This window comes from Pan troglodytes, chromosome 20 (assembly GCF_028858775.2).
Source record: "Pan troglodytes isolate AG18354 chromosome 20, NHGRI_mPanTro3-v2.0_pri, whole genome shotgun sequence".
In the NCBI taxonomy this organism is placed as follows: Eukaryota; Metazoa; Chordata; class Mammalia; order Primates; family Hominidae; genus Pan; species Pan troglodytes.
In genome coordinates this window covers 47,866,825-47,880,425 of record NC_072418.2, presented here as the reverse complement: position 1 = coordinate 47,880,425, position 13,601 = coordinate 47,866,825, and the positions used below count along the sequence as shown (strand labels likewise).

At 52.2% G+C, this 13,601-nt stretch overlaps 1 protein-coding gene across 2 annotated transcripts; it reads right to left on the bottom strand.

Moving 5' to 3' along the window:
- Positions 1-4,680: 4,680 nt before the first annotated feature.
- Positions 4,681-9,172, bottom strand: APOC1 (apolipoprotein C1). Of its 2 annotated transcripts, none has more exons than XM_054673561.1 (3): positions 9,095-9,172; positions 7,568-7,848; positions 4,681-4,857 (listed from the first exon to the last, which is right to left on the bottom strand). In XM_054673561.1, exons 1-3 carry the CDS (start codon positions 9,150-9,152, stop codon positions 4,807-4,809), a joined length of 390 nt encoding a protein of 129 aa, XP_054529536.1. In that variant the 5' UTR covers positions 9,153-9,172; the 3' UTR covers positions 4,681-4,806. The 2 variants fall into 2 exon arrangements, with proteins under 2 accessions (XP_054529536.1, XP_003316492.2); XM_003316444.4 differs by having other exon boundaries at positions 7,713-7,848.
- Between the last annotated feature and the right edge of the window lie 4,429 nt (positions 9,173-13,601).

Sequence of the window (13,601 nt, the reverse complement as noted above, 5' to 3'; positions counted from 1 at the left end):
CCCTGTCAAAAATAGAAAAAATTAGCCGGGTGTGGTGGCACAGGCCTGTAATCCCAGTTACTTGGGAGGCTGAGGCTGACCAACATGGAGAAACCCTGTCTCTACTAAAAATAGAAAATTAGCCAGGTGTGGTGGCACATGCTTGTAATCCCAGCTACTTGGGAGGCTGAGGCAGGGGGAGGTTGTGGTGAGATGAGATTGTGTCACTGCACTCCAGCCTGGGCGACAGAGCAAACCTCCATCTCAAAAAACAAAACAAAACAAAACAAAAAAACCAAATGTTTATTTGCCACAAAAACCCTATCAGATGGGCGTCTTTATCATTTCCATTGTACAGATGGGGAAACAGGCTTCGGGGTGGGGGCATAGCCACTTACTGACGACTCCCCACCCAGCAAGTGGTTTTGAACCCGGACCCTCTCACACTACCTAAACCACGCCAGGACAACCTCTGCTCCTCTCCACCGAAATTCCAAGAGGTCGAGTGGATGTTGGAGGTGGCATGGGCCCAGGGAGGTCTCTGACCTCTGCCCCAGCTCCAAGGTCAGCAGGCAGGGAGGGCTGTGTGTTTGCTGTTTGCTGCTTGCAATGTTTGCCCATTTTAGGGACATGAGTAGGCTGAAGTTTGTTCAGTGTGGACTTCAGAGGCAGCACACAAACAGCTGCTGGAGGATGGGAACTGAGGGGTTGGAAGGGGGCAGGGTGAGCCCAGAAACTCCTGTGTGCCTCTGAGCCTGCAGCTCTGTTCTCTAAGTCACCAAGCCCCCAAACCACTCTCATCTCTTTCTCTCCATCCCTGGGGCCTGGCCCTGGTCTGAATCCCATCCCTTCATTCCCCCAATCCCTACGCCCTCCTCCCTGCTAAACTTCTGGTGTCTCTAGCCCCTCCCCTCCTGGCTGGATACTCTGGGTGATGGTAGGAAAGTCTGGGGTAAAAAAGAGTTTGAAATGTCCCTCCTAACGCATGTTGAAAAATTGAATTATGATTCACATTCCATAAAATTTACCCTTTTATTTATTTTTTTGAGATGGAGTCTCACTCAGTTGCCCAGGCTGGAGTGCGGTGGTGGAATCTAGGCTCACTGTAGCCTCCACCCCTCGGGTTTAAGCGATTCTCATGCCTCAGCCTCCCAAGTAGCTGAGACTACAGGCACCCACCACCACGCCTGGCTAATTTCTTAATTAATTTTTTTTTTTTGAGACGGAGTTTCGCTCTTGTTGCCCAGGCTGGAGTACGATGGTGTGATGTCGGCTCACCACAACCTCTGCCTCCCGGGTTCAAACAATTCTCCTGCCTCAACCTCCGGAGTAGCTGGGATTACAGGCATGTGCCACCATACCTGGCTAATTTTTTGTATTTTTAGTAGAGACGGGGTTTCTCCATGTTGGTCAGGCTGGTCTTGAACTCCCAGCCTCAGATGATCTGCCCGCCTCGGACTCCAAAAGTGCTGGGATTACAGACATGAGCCACCGTGTCCGGCTAAATTTACCCTTTGAAAATGTACAGTTCAGTGGTTTTTCCTATATTGGCAAGGTTGCACGATCATCACCAGTATCTAATTCAGAACATGGCTCATTGCAGCCTCAACCTCCCTGATTCAAAGCCATCCTCCTACCTCAGCCTGCCACGTGGCTGGAACCCCAAGGTGTCCACTACCATGCTCAGCTAATTTTTATTTTTTATTTATTTTTATTTTTAGAATGGATGGGGTCTTGCTATTGCCCAGGCTGATCTTGAACTCCTGAGCTGAAGCAATCCTCTCACCTTGGCATCTCAAAGAGTTAGGATTACAGGCGTGTGCCACCACGTCTGGCAGGGGATGATTTTGGGAAGAGAACTGGAGGAAGTGAGGAGGGAGCCAGGCAGATATCTGGACCCCTGGGGAAGAACATTCCAGGCAAGAGGAACAGTAACTGCAAGGGCCCTGAGGTGGGAACCTGCCCAGTACATTGGAGGAATAGCAAAGAGTTGCTTGTGAGTGATGGAGAGAGAGACGGGGATGAGGCGATTGTGGACGGCGTAGTGTCCCGTTTGTAGGCCTTAGTAAGTGCTTCTGGGTTTACTCTGAGAGAATCAGGAGAGTTCTGAGCAGAGGAAGAGCATAATCTGACTTGAGGCCGGCCATGGTGGCTCATGCCTGTAACCCCAGCACTTTGGGAGGCCAAGGAGGGCTAATTGCTAGAGCTCAGGAGTTCGAGACCAACCTGGGCAACATGGTGAAACCCCGTCTCTACTACAAATACAAAAATTAGCTGGGTGTGGTGGCACACACACGCCTGTAGTCCCAGCTACTCAGGAGGCTGAGCAGGACAATCGGTTGAACCTGGGAGGCAGAGGTTGCAGTGAGCTGGGATGGTACCACTGCACAGGCTGGGCAATAGAGTGAGACTCCATCTCAAAAAACAAAAAACAAAAAATCTGACTTGAGTTCTAACAGGCTGCTGAGTGAGAAGACAGGAGAGTATAGGAGTTTGGAGGGTTGATTTGGGGGAGAAGGGGATGCATTAACCCCAGAGAGTAATATTTATACATTTATTTATTCTCTTTCTTCTTTTTTTGGTAGAGATGGTGTCTCACCATGTTACCCAGGCTGGTCTCGAACTCCTGACCTCAAGCAATCCTCCCACCTCAGCCTTCCAAAGTGCTGGGATTACACGCATAAGCCACTGTGCCCAGTTTCAGGATTTCCTTTTATGTTTTGAGATTGAGTCTTGCTCTGATGCCCCGGCTGGAGTGCAGTGGCATGATCTCGGCTCACTGCAGCCTCCACCTCCTGGGTTCAAGCGATTCCCACGCCTCAGCCTACTGAGTGGCTGGGATTACAGGCGCACGCCTGGCTAATTTTTTGTATTTTTAGTAGAGACGGGGTTTCACCATGTTGGCCAAGATGGTCTCCAACTCCTGGCCTCAAGTGATCCTCCTGCCTTGACCTCCGAAAGTGCTGGGATAACATGCGTGAGCCACAGAGCCCGGCCTCAGGGTTTCCTTTTTAAGGATGTGTTACATTCCATTGCATGTAAAGACCACATATCCTTGACCCATTCATCTGTTGATAAACATTTAGGTTGTTTCCATATCTTGGGTATTGAGCAGACCTGCAGTGAACATGGGAGGGCAGGTATCTCTTCAAGGTCCTGATTTCAATTCTTTTGAATAAATACCCAGAAGTGGGATTGCAGGATCATTTGGGAGTTCTATCTTTAATGTTTTGAGGAAACCCCATACTGTTTTCCACAGTGGCTGCAGTGTTTGATGTCCCAACTAGGATTGTATATTATACATTTTGAATTTTTTTTTTTTTTGAGATGGAGTCCCACTCTGTCTCCCAGGCTGGAGGGCAGTGGCGCCATCTTGGCTCACTGCAACCTTCGACTCCTGGGTTCAAGGGATTCTCTTGCCTCAGCCTCCCAAGCAGCTGGGATTACAGGCATGTGCCACCCCACCCGGCTAATTTTTTTGTATTTTTAGTAGAGACAGGGTTTCACCATGTTGGCCAGGCAGGTCTCAAACTTTTGACTTCAGGTGATCCACCCTGCCTTGTCTTCCCAAAGTGCTGGGATTACAGGCATGAGCCACTTCACCCAGCCTGAATATTAACCCGTTATTAGATATGTGGCTTACAAATATTTTTCTTATGAAATCTTAAGCTGGGTGCAGTGGCTCACACCTGTAATCCCAGCACTTTGGGAGGCCGTGACGGGTGGATCACTTAAGGCCAGGAGTTTGAGACCAGCCTGGCCAACATGGGGAAATTCCGTCTCTACTAAAAATACAAAAAAATTAGCTGGGCGTAGTGGCACATGCCTATAATCCCAGCTACTCAGGAGGCTGAGGCAGGAGAATCCCTTGAACTCAGGTGGTGGAGGTTGCAAGGCTGCAGTGAATGGAGATTGTGCAACTGCACTCCAGCCTGGGTGACTCCATCTCTTAAAAAAAAAAAAAAAAAAAAACTTAATTACATAGGGTTGTTTCTCATGTGTATGTGGTTTAATTTTACATAAGAGCCAGGCACAGTGGCTCACGCCTGTAATTCTAATACTTTGGGAGGCCAAGGCAGGAGGATTGCTTAAGCCCAGGAGTTGGAGACCAGCCTGGCCAACATGATGAAAACCTGTCTCTACTAGAAATACAAAAATTAGCTGGGTGTGGTGGCGCACACCTGTAAATCCCAGCTACTTGGGACGCTGAGGCAGTATAATCTCTTGAACCTGGGAGGTGGAGGTTGCAGTGAGCTGAGATCACACCACTGTACTCCATCCTGGGGGAGAGAGTGAGTCTGCCTCAAAACAGAAACAAAAACAAAAAAAAACCTCAGCCCCTCATCTCGGGTAGACCACACCAGGAAAAGTGTAGCATAGTGACATTGCTAGGCTGAGGGTTCAATCTAGTTCCAGTTCTCCACTTCCTGGCTGTGTGACCTTATACAAGTAACTTCACCTCTCTGGGCCTCAATGCCCTTATGGGATTAATAAGGCCCAGTTTGCAAGGTTCTTAGGAAGATTCTTTTGAGATCATGGAGTTAAAACATCCTCAGCACAGGGCAAGTAGATAGGGCATTGGAGGGCTTGTGAGGAGTACCTAAGGTTTAGCCCCTGCCCTCTCCTGCAGCCCCTGCCCTCTCTGGAAGCCCCTACCCTCTCCCGCAGCCCCTTCCCCAGAGTAAAGAAGCACTCAGGAGAGACTTTTCTGTAGGATTTTTATTGGTGGCACCTGGGGCCACATGGAGGGAGTCCTCAGCACAGGCGCTGGGGTGTGGGAAATTTCAGAGGCCCCTCCTGGGATGTCACCCTTCAGGTCCTCATGAGTCAATCTTGAGTTTCTCCTTCACTTTCTGAAATGTCTCTGAAAACCACTCCCTGTGGGGAGGAATAAAGAAGGGGGTCACTGTGTGCAGCTACCTCCCAGGCTGTCCAAATTCTACCTGCTACCTGACTCCCACCTCTTCCCCTTGCTGAATCTCCATCCCCACTGTCTGTGGGATTAGGAGGACCGCTGGGCTGGGTGGGCCAACTTCTGTGCCTCAGTTTCCCAGATGGACCAAAGCACGTTGAAGTCTAAACACTTTACCCTTGGCTGGGCATTTGGCTCACGCCTGTAATCCCAACACTTTGGGAGGCCGAGGTAGGCGGATCACTTGAGGTCAGGAGTTCGAGACCAACCTGGGCAACATGGTGAAATCTCGTCTTTACTAAAAATACAAAAAATACCATGTGAGGTGTCGCACACCTGTAGTTCCAGGTACTCATGAGGCTGAGGCAGGAGAATTGCCTGAACCCGGGAGGTGGAGGTTCCAGTAAGCCGAGATCGCACCACTGTACTCCAGTCTGGGTAACAGAGGGAGACTCCATCTCAAAAAAGAAAAAATAAGGCCGGGCGCCGTGGCTCACGCCTGTAATCCCAGCACGTCGGGAGGCCGAGGCGGGCGGATCACCAGGTCAGGAGATCGAGACCATGCTGGCTAAGAATACAAAAAATTCTACTAAGTAAATTCTACATTCTACTAAGAATACAAAAAATTAGCTGGTGTGGTGGCAGGTGCCTGTAGTCCCAGCTACTCGGGAGGGTGAGGCAGGAGAATGGCATGAACCCGGGAGGCGGAACTTGCAGTGAGCCGAGATCAGGCCACTGCAATCCAGCCTGGGTGACAGAGCGAGACTCCGTCTCAAAAAAAAAAAAATTAAAAAAAAAGAAAAAAAAAGAAAAAAAAGAAACACTTCACCCTGGCCTGGCTTTCAAGGCCTGCCATCTCTTGCTACCAATGCCTTCCTTTTTTTTTGAGATGGAGTTTCGCTTTGTCACCCGGACTGGAGTGCAATGGCACTGTCTCGGCTCACTGCAACCTCTGCCTCCCAGGTTCAAGCGATTCTCCTGCCTCAGACTCCCGAGTAGCTAGGACTACAGGTGCCTGGCACCACACCCAGCTAATTTTTGTATTTTTAGTACAGAGAGGGTTTCATTATGTTGAGCAGGCTAGTCTCGAACTCCTGACCTCGTGATCCACCTGCTCAGCCTCCCACAGTGCTGGGATTACTGGCGAGAGCCACCGCGCCAGGAGTTTTTTTTCTTTTTTGGCATGGAGTCTCGCCTTGTCGCCCAGGCTGGAGTGCAGTGGCATGATCTCGGCTCACTGCAACCTCCGCCTCCCGGGTTCAAGTGATTCTCCTGCCTCAGGCTCCCGAGTAGCTAGGACTACAGGAATGCACCACCACGCCCGGCTAATTTTGTATTTTCAGTAGAGACAGGGTTTCTCCATGTTAGGCTGGTCTCGAACTCCTGACCTCAGGTGATCTGCTTGCCTTGGCCTCCCAAAGTGCTGGGATTACAGGTGTGAGCCATTGTGCCTGGCCTCCAAACGATCTTTCTAAGTTTATGCCTGGCTCTATTTTCCCTGCCTCCCTCCCTCCCTTCCTCCCTCCCTCCCTGTCTTTCTTTTCTCTTTTCTTTTCTTTTTTTGTTGAGACAGGGTCTCATTCTGTTACCCAGGCTGGAATGCAGTGGCACAAACATGGTGCACTGCAGCCTAGATCTCCTGGGCTCAAGCAATCCTCTCGCCTCAGCCTCCCGAGGAGCTGGGACTACAGGCATGGGCCACCACGCCCAGCTAATTTTTTTTGTATTTCTAGTAGGGACGGGGTTCTCGCACTCCTGACCTCAAGTGATCCACCCACCTCGGCCTTCTGAAGTGCTGGGATTACAGGTGTGAGCCACCGTGCTCGGCACGTTCTTCACTGTTTTATTCCCCACATTGAAACAGTTTCCAGCACTTAGCAGATGCTCAATAAATATTTTTGAAGGAATGAATGACTCTCTAACTTGCCAAAGGGAGCAAGGGTGGGTTTCATGATATACTGAGCATCTACATGTACCAGACACCCTGTAGGCCTTCTCCTTTACTTCCCTGTAGAACCACCAGTTTATAGGAGAGGAAACTGAGGCTCACAGTAATGCCCCTCTGTCAAGATCACACAGGAAGTAGGGGGTGCTACTCCAGCCTGGGGACCCAGGTCTGGCCAAGCTTGGGGCCTTCATTTTCATTACCTCACAAAACCATCTTTTTTTTTTTTTAAATGGAGACAGGATCTCGCCATGTTGGTCAGGCTGGTCTCGAACTCCTGGGCTCAAGCAATCCTCCCATCTCAGCCTCCCATAGTGCTGGAATTACAGGTGTGAGCCACCGTACCTGGGCAAGACAATCTTTTTTTTTTTTTTTTTTTTTTGAGACAGAGTCTCCTTCCGTCACCCAGGCTGGCACAATGTTGGCTCACTGTAACTCCCACCTTCCTGGTTCAAGCAATTCCCCTGCCTTCCCCTGCCTCAGCCTCCCGACTAGCTGGGATTACAGGTGCACGCCACCATGCCTGCCTAATTTTTTTGTATTTTCAGTAGAGACAAGGTTTCACCATGTTGGTCAGACTGGTCTCGAACTCCTGACCTCAGGCAATCAGCCCACCTCGGCCTCCCTAAGTGCTGGGATTACAAGCATGAGCCACCGTGCCCAGCCCAAGACCATCTTTTAAAATATGGCCTGGATGGGAGTCAGGGAAACTGTCCTTGAAGTCTGAGCACCTTGAGATCTAGCTGTGTGACCAGCGGGACGTTGTCAGCCTCTCCAGGACTTGTTTTTTTTTCAATCTGTTCATCTTGGACCATCTGCCAGGGCTCCACCCAAAAACACACCCCAGCTCTCCCGTGCCCTGGGAAGGGTTCTAACCGCATCTTGGCAGAAAGTTCATTCTGTTTGATGCGGCTGATGAGTTCCCGAGCCTTGTCCTCCAGTGTGTTTCCAAACTCCTTCAGCTTATCCAAGGCACTGGAGACGTCTGGGGTCCCCTGGGCTGGGGCTGGGCCTGCCAGGAAGATGGGCAGGGGTTCAAAATTTGTTTTTTTTTTTTTTTTTTTTTTTGGAGATGGAGTCTTGCTCTGTAGCCCAAGCTGGAGTGCAGTGGCATGATCTCGGCCTACTGCAACCACCACCTCCCGGGTTCAAGCAGTTCTCCTGCCTCAGCCTCCCAAGTAGCTGGGATTACAGGTGTGCACCACCACACCCAGCTATTTTTGTTTTGTTTTGTTTTGTTTTGAGATGGAGTCTTGCTGTGTCAGCCAGGCTGGAGTGCAGTGGTATGATCTCGGCTCACTGCAACCTCTGCCTCCCGGGTTCAAGTGATTCTCCTGCCTCAGCCTCCCGAGTAGCTGGGACTACAGGCGCGTGCCTCCACGCCTGGCTAATTTTTTTGTATTTTTAGTAGAGACGAAGTTTCACCATGTTGGCCAGGCTGGTTTCGAACTCCTGACCTCAAGTGATCTGCCCGCCTCGGCCTCCCAAAGTGCTGGGATTACAGGCGTGAGCCACCCTGCCGGGCCAAAAATTTGTTATTGGAACCCCCTTAGGTTGGGATCCCGGGATGGATAGAGATCCTTGGGGATCATGTGGTTAGAATGGGGAGGAATGGCCGGACGCGGTGGCTCACGCCTGTAATCCCAGCACTTTGGGAGGCCGAGGCAGGCGGATCACGAAGTCAGGAGATCGAGACCACGGTGAAACCCTGTCTCTACTGAAAATACAAAAAATTAGCCGGGCGCGGTGGCGGGCGCCTGTAGTCCTGCTGAGGCAGGAGAATGGCGTGAACCAGGGAGGCGGAGCTTGCAGTGAGCCGAGATCGCGCCACTGCACTCCAGCCTGGGCGACAGAGCGAGACTCCGTCTCAAGAGAAAAAAAAAAAAAAAGAAGAATGGGGAGGAATACTGGAGTGACCTGGTGGGGCTCAAGCTGCTGGGAATTGCCTTACTCAGCACTGACCTCTCCCAGAGCCCCCCACCCAGCTCACCCACTTTCAAGGCTGTCGAAGCAGGACAGCCAATCCCAGAGGTGTGGGCGTCAATACGTCATCGGTTGCTAGGGCTCTCCTGGGCAGATTTGGCGCCTGCGGGACTGAGCCTGGGAGAACCTGGAAACCCACCCGACCACGATGAGGCAACCACGACCCAGAAGAGGCCCCGGAGCTCTCAGAGGTCCTCTAAGCCGGGACCCCAGGCCTGTAGCCACCTTCACTCTTCCAAATCTCCAACTCCGCAATTCTCCCATCCCACTTTTACCTTCCAAGACCATCGACAGAACCACCACCAGGACCGGGAGCGACAGGAAGAGCCTCATGGCGAGGCCGGAGGGGCACTCTGGAGGCAGAGGCAGGGGTTCAGGGGATCAGTGGCACCCTCCTCCCTCCCTCCCACGATCCCCTCATCTCCCTTTTTGAGTTCTTGCAGAGTGTAGGCGGGTGTCCCTCCCAGGCACTCAGCACCAACCTGAATCCTTGCTGGAGGGCTTGGTTGGGAGGTCCTGTCCTGCCCGCAGGACCTTTATCAGGCTGGGGAGGGGGCGGGGCAGGTTGATGTTGATCTCCCTCCTCCTGAGCCTTCCCCTGACCGCCTGCCTCCCTCTGTCCACCCACGTGTTTCTCCTCTGCCCCTGGCCCGTGAGCGTTGGGGTCAGGTGGGGTCCCGGGCACTTCCCTTAGCCCCAAAGCCCCTCACCGTTCAGCACTCTCACCTCTCAATCTTCCTGACTCTGTGGGGTCCTCAGACTACCTTAGTCCCTTTCCCCACTCAGAATGTAGCAGGAGGAGCCGCAGACAAAATTCCTCAGACGCTGAGTTAACGAAGGAAGGGGTTTATTCGGTCGGGGAATGGGCAAGATTCCCGTCTCAAGAGCCGAGCTCCCCGAGTGAGCAATTCCTGTTCCTTTTAAGGGCTCACAACTCTAAGTGGGTGCACGTGAGAGGGTCGTGATCGATTGAACAAGCAGGTGATGCGTGACTGGGGGCTGCATGCACCGGTAATTAGATCGGAACAAAACAGAATAGGGATTTTCACAGTGCTTTTCTATACAATGTCTGTAATCTATAGATAACCTAACGGATTAGGTCAGGGGTCAATCTTTAACCACCAGGCCCAGGGTGTGGCGCGGGCTGTCTGCTTGTGGATTTCATTTCTGCCTTTTAGTTTTTACTTTTTCTTTCTTTGGAGGCAGAAATTGGGCATAAGACAATATGAGGGGTGGTCTCCTCCCTTAAGAAGACAGCCTCGTCCTGTCCCTGTGGCCATCTTCCCTCAGGGGTCTCCCAGTAATAACCCTGTGATCTCATCCCCCCCTCATTCACACCGTGTCCCTAGATCACCTCTTTCCCTCACTTCCCCTCTCTCAGCAAGCCTCCTCAGCCCCAACAACTTTTCCTTTATGTTGCTGGGTCTCCCAGTTGGCCCGGCGCTCCTATCCTGCGTGCCACCTCCAATTTATTCCAAACCAACCCTTGAAGCACCCCAGACCACCGTGATATTCTCTGGGCTCTTAACTTCATGGTTCTCAGTCTCCCTTTTTTGAGAGGGGAACGGGTCGCCTTAGCTGGACGACACTGCAAAAACCTCACCTGCATTAGCCAGGCATGGTGGCTCATGCCTGTAATCCCAGCGCTTTGGGAAGCTGAAGAGGGAGGATCACTTGAGCCTGGGAGTTCGAGACCAGCCTGGGCAATATAGGGAGCCCTCATCTCTACAAAAAAATTCAAAAATTAGCTGAGCGTGGTGGCGCACGCCTGTAGTCCCAGCTACTCAAGAGGCTGAGGTAGGAAGATTGCTTGAGCCCAGGAGTTCGAGGCTGCAGTGAGCTGTGATTGTGCCACTGCACTCCAGCCTGGTGGGACAGAGACCCCATCTCAAAAAATTAAAACCCTCAGCTGCAAAGCTCTGCGTGTATGCCCCTTCTTCCCTTCCACCGGGCCTCACCCCCTTTGGCTGGCTACCTCCCCCAAACACTCTATCTGCTCTTATTCACCCTCTGACGCCCCTCCTGGCACCAAGCCTGTTTCCCACCATCACCACATCCGTCCCCCAGGGCTGGAGTCCAATTCCTTCCCCACCAGCTGCCTTTGACCGCCAGTGACCCTGGCAGCTGATGGGGAGGGTGTCCTCAGCCCAGCCTCAGACTCTAGGTTGCTGGCCTTGTGCCCCCACAACCACGTGTCAGCCTGGCGGTAGGGGGATGGTTGTGAAAAGGACAGCATAGACAAGACCCTGGCAGGATTGCAACATCCCTCTGGCCAGCTCAGAGCTTCCAGTCCCTGTCAGCCCCAGGGGCCCCCCTACTTCCCCAACTAAGCCCAGCACCCCCCAAACATCCACCCAGATGTCTGCTTCCCAGACCCCACAAGAATAGAATAACAATACTCCTGATTTTCCAACCTCATCCTCCCCTCTGCTATAGGGGTTTCTGTTTAATAGATGGGGAAACTGTCGCATAACCAAGAACATCCAGTAGGGCTCAGCGAGGGGCAAAGATGGGGGCTACTGGCTGGTCGCAGTGGCTCATGCCTGTATTCCCAGAACTTTGGGAGGCCAAGGTGGGCGGAGCACTTGAGGTCAGGAGTTCGAGACCTGCCTGGCCAACATGGTGAAACTCCGTCTCTACCAAAAATTCAAAAATTATCCAGGCATGGTGGTGTGCACCTGTGGTCCCAGCTACTCAGGAGGCTGAGGCAGGAGAGTCGTTTGAACCCATGAGGTGGAGGTGGCAGTGAGCCAAGATTGTGCCACTGCACTCCAGCTTGGGTGACAGAGTGAGACTCCGTCTCAAAAACATAAAAAAATTAAAAAAAGGGGGCTCTTTGTCCTTCTCCTTCCCAGGTTCCAGGATGTCTCTGTGGATGGTTGCTGGGTCAGCTCCTGTCCCATACGACTCCCTGCCAGCCTTTGTTCTGGAACCTCCTTCCCATCCTTGTCCCACCTCTGGATCTGACTGGGGATGTGGTGAGATAGGGCACCCTGTCTGCTTAGACATCTTCATAGGTTGGCGGGGCGTGATGGCTCACACCTGTAATCTAACCACTTTGGGAAGCTGAGGCAGGAGGATCTGCTTGAGCCCAGGAGTTTGAGACCAGCCTGGGCAACATAGTAAGACCCCATCTCTACAAAAAAGTTTAAAATATGGCCAGGCATGGTGGCTCACTCTTGTAATCCCAGTGCTTTGGGAGGCCGAGGCGGGTGGATCACCTGATGTCAGGAGTTCGAGACCAACCTGACCAACGTAGTGAAACCTCGTTTCTACTAAAAATACAAAAATTAGCCTGGTGTGGTGGCGCGCGCCTGTAATTCCAGCTACTCAGGAGGCTGAGGTAGGAGAATTGCTTGAACCCGGGGGGCAGAGGTTGCGGTGAGCCAAGATCGTGCCACTGCACTCCAGCCTGGGCGACAGATTGAGACTCCATCTCAAAAAAGAAAGAATTAGCCAGGCATGGTGGTGGGTGCCTGTGGCCCCAGCTACTCAGGAGGTTGAGGCAGGAGGGTTGCTTGAGTTGGAGGCTGCAGTGATTGATGATCGTGCTACTGCACTCCAGCGTGGTCGACTGAGCAAGGCACTGTCTCAAAAAAAAAAAAATTCTTAAAGGTGAGAACTCAAGGTTCGACTCTTCAGGTGGGAGATGTGGCTGATGCTGATTCTCTCATTGACATCTGGGGAAACTGAGGCTCTGAGAGGGTGCTGCTCCAGCCCCTGGACATACGGTGAATCAGCAGCAGGCCCAGCAGACCAGGCCCCCTGCCTGTGAGCACACTGACCCTTCCCCTCCTCACTCAGCCTTGGTGAGTCATCTCCAGGGGAGGGGTGCTGCCTCCACGTGGGTGATCAGAGCAGTGCCAGGGAAAGCACCAAGTTCAGGGTGTGCAGGAGCCAAGACGGGCAGAGGGACAAGCAGATGTTGCAGCTGGCCCAGGAGATACAAGCTCAAGTCTCAGCCTGTCCCCTGTTGGTGGGAACCCTCCTCCCTGTCTCTGAGAACTGAGGGGGTGGGAGGGGAAGAGAGTGCCGGCGGCTCCTAGGCTTCCATCCAAGCTTCCCCTCTCTGAGCGCCAGCTCTCATCTCAGCATGGGCCTGGTGCAGACTCCAACAGAAGAGCCGCTCCCTTCTCTTCCCAGCCTGGATTCAGCACCCACTAGGCTTGTTGGGAAACATGAGGGGTAGACATCACAACTGGAGGAAAGGATGGAGAATGAGGGATGGTCCGGGTGAGGTGGCTCATGCCTATAATCCCAGCACTTTGGGAGGGTGAGGCAGGCAGATTACTTGAGGTCAGGAGTTCAAGACCTGCCTGGCCAACAATGCTGAAGCCTTGTCTCTACCAAAAATACAAAAATTAGTCGGGCGTGGTGGGACACGCCTGTAATCCCAGCTACTCTGGAGGCTGAGGCAGGAGAATTGCTTGAATCTGGGAAGTGGAGGTTGCAGTGAACCAAGATTGCACCACTGCACTCCAGCCTGGGCAACAGAGCAAGACTCTGTCTCAAAAAAAAAAAAAAAAAAAAAGAAAGAAAGAAAGAAAGAGAATGAGGGTTGGGCAGGGAAACCCAGTTCACAGTGGGTGAAGGGACAGCTAGCTCAGAGGGAACCGGAGAAGCAGAGAGCTCAAACCAAACCGAATGGCAGAGGAAGAAATCCAGATGAAGGGGGTGGGGGGAGAAACAAGCAGGCCGGGGAGAAAGAAAAGAAACCGTAGGAGGGAGAGATAAAAGATAGAGGTGGAGGAAAACAGGAAGCCAGAGTCTCTTGAGGAGAAC

Coding starts and splice junctions, on each gene's coding strand:
- APOC1 (XM_054673561.1), bottom strand. CDS start 9,152: ATGAGGCTCTTCCTGTCGCTCCCGGTCCTGGTGGTGGTTCTGTCGATG. Junction 7,849..9,094: donor TCTGTCGATGGTCTTGGAAG/GTAAAAGTGGGA, acceptor TCTTCCTGGCAG/GCCCAGCCCCAGCCCAGGGG. Junction 4,858..7,567: donor TCACACAGCTAGATCTCAAG/GTGCTCAGACTT, acceptor TCCTCCCCACAG/GGAGTGGTTTTCAGAGACAT.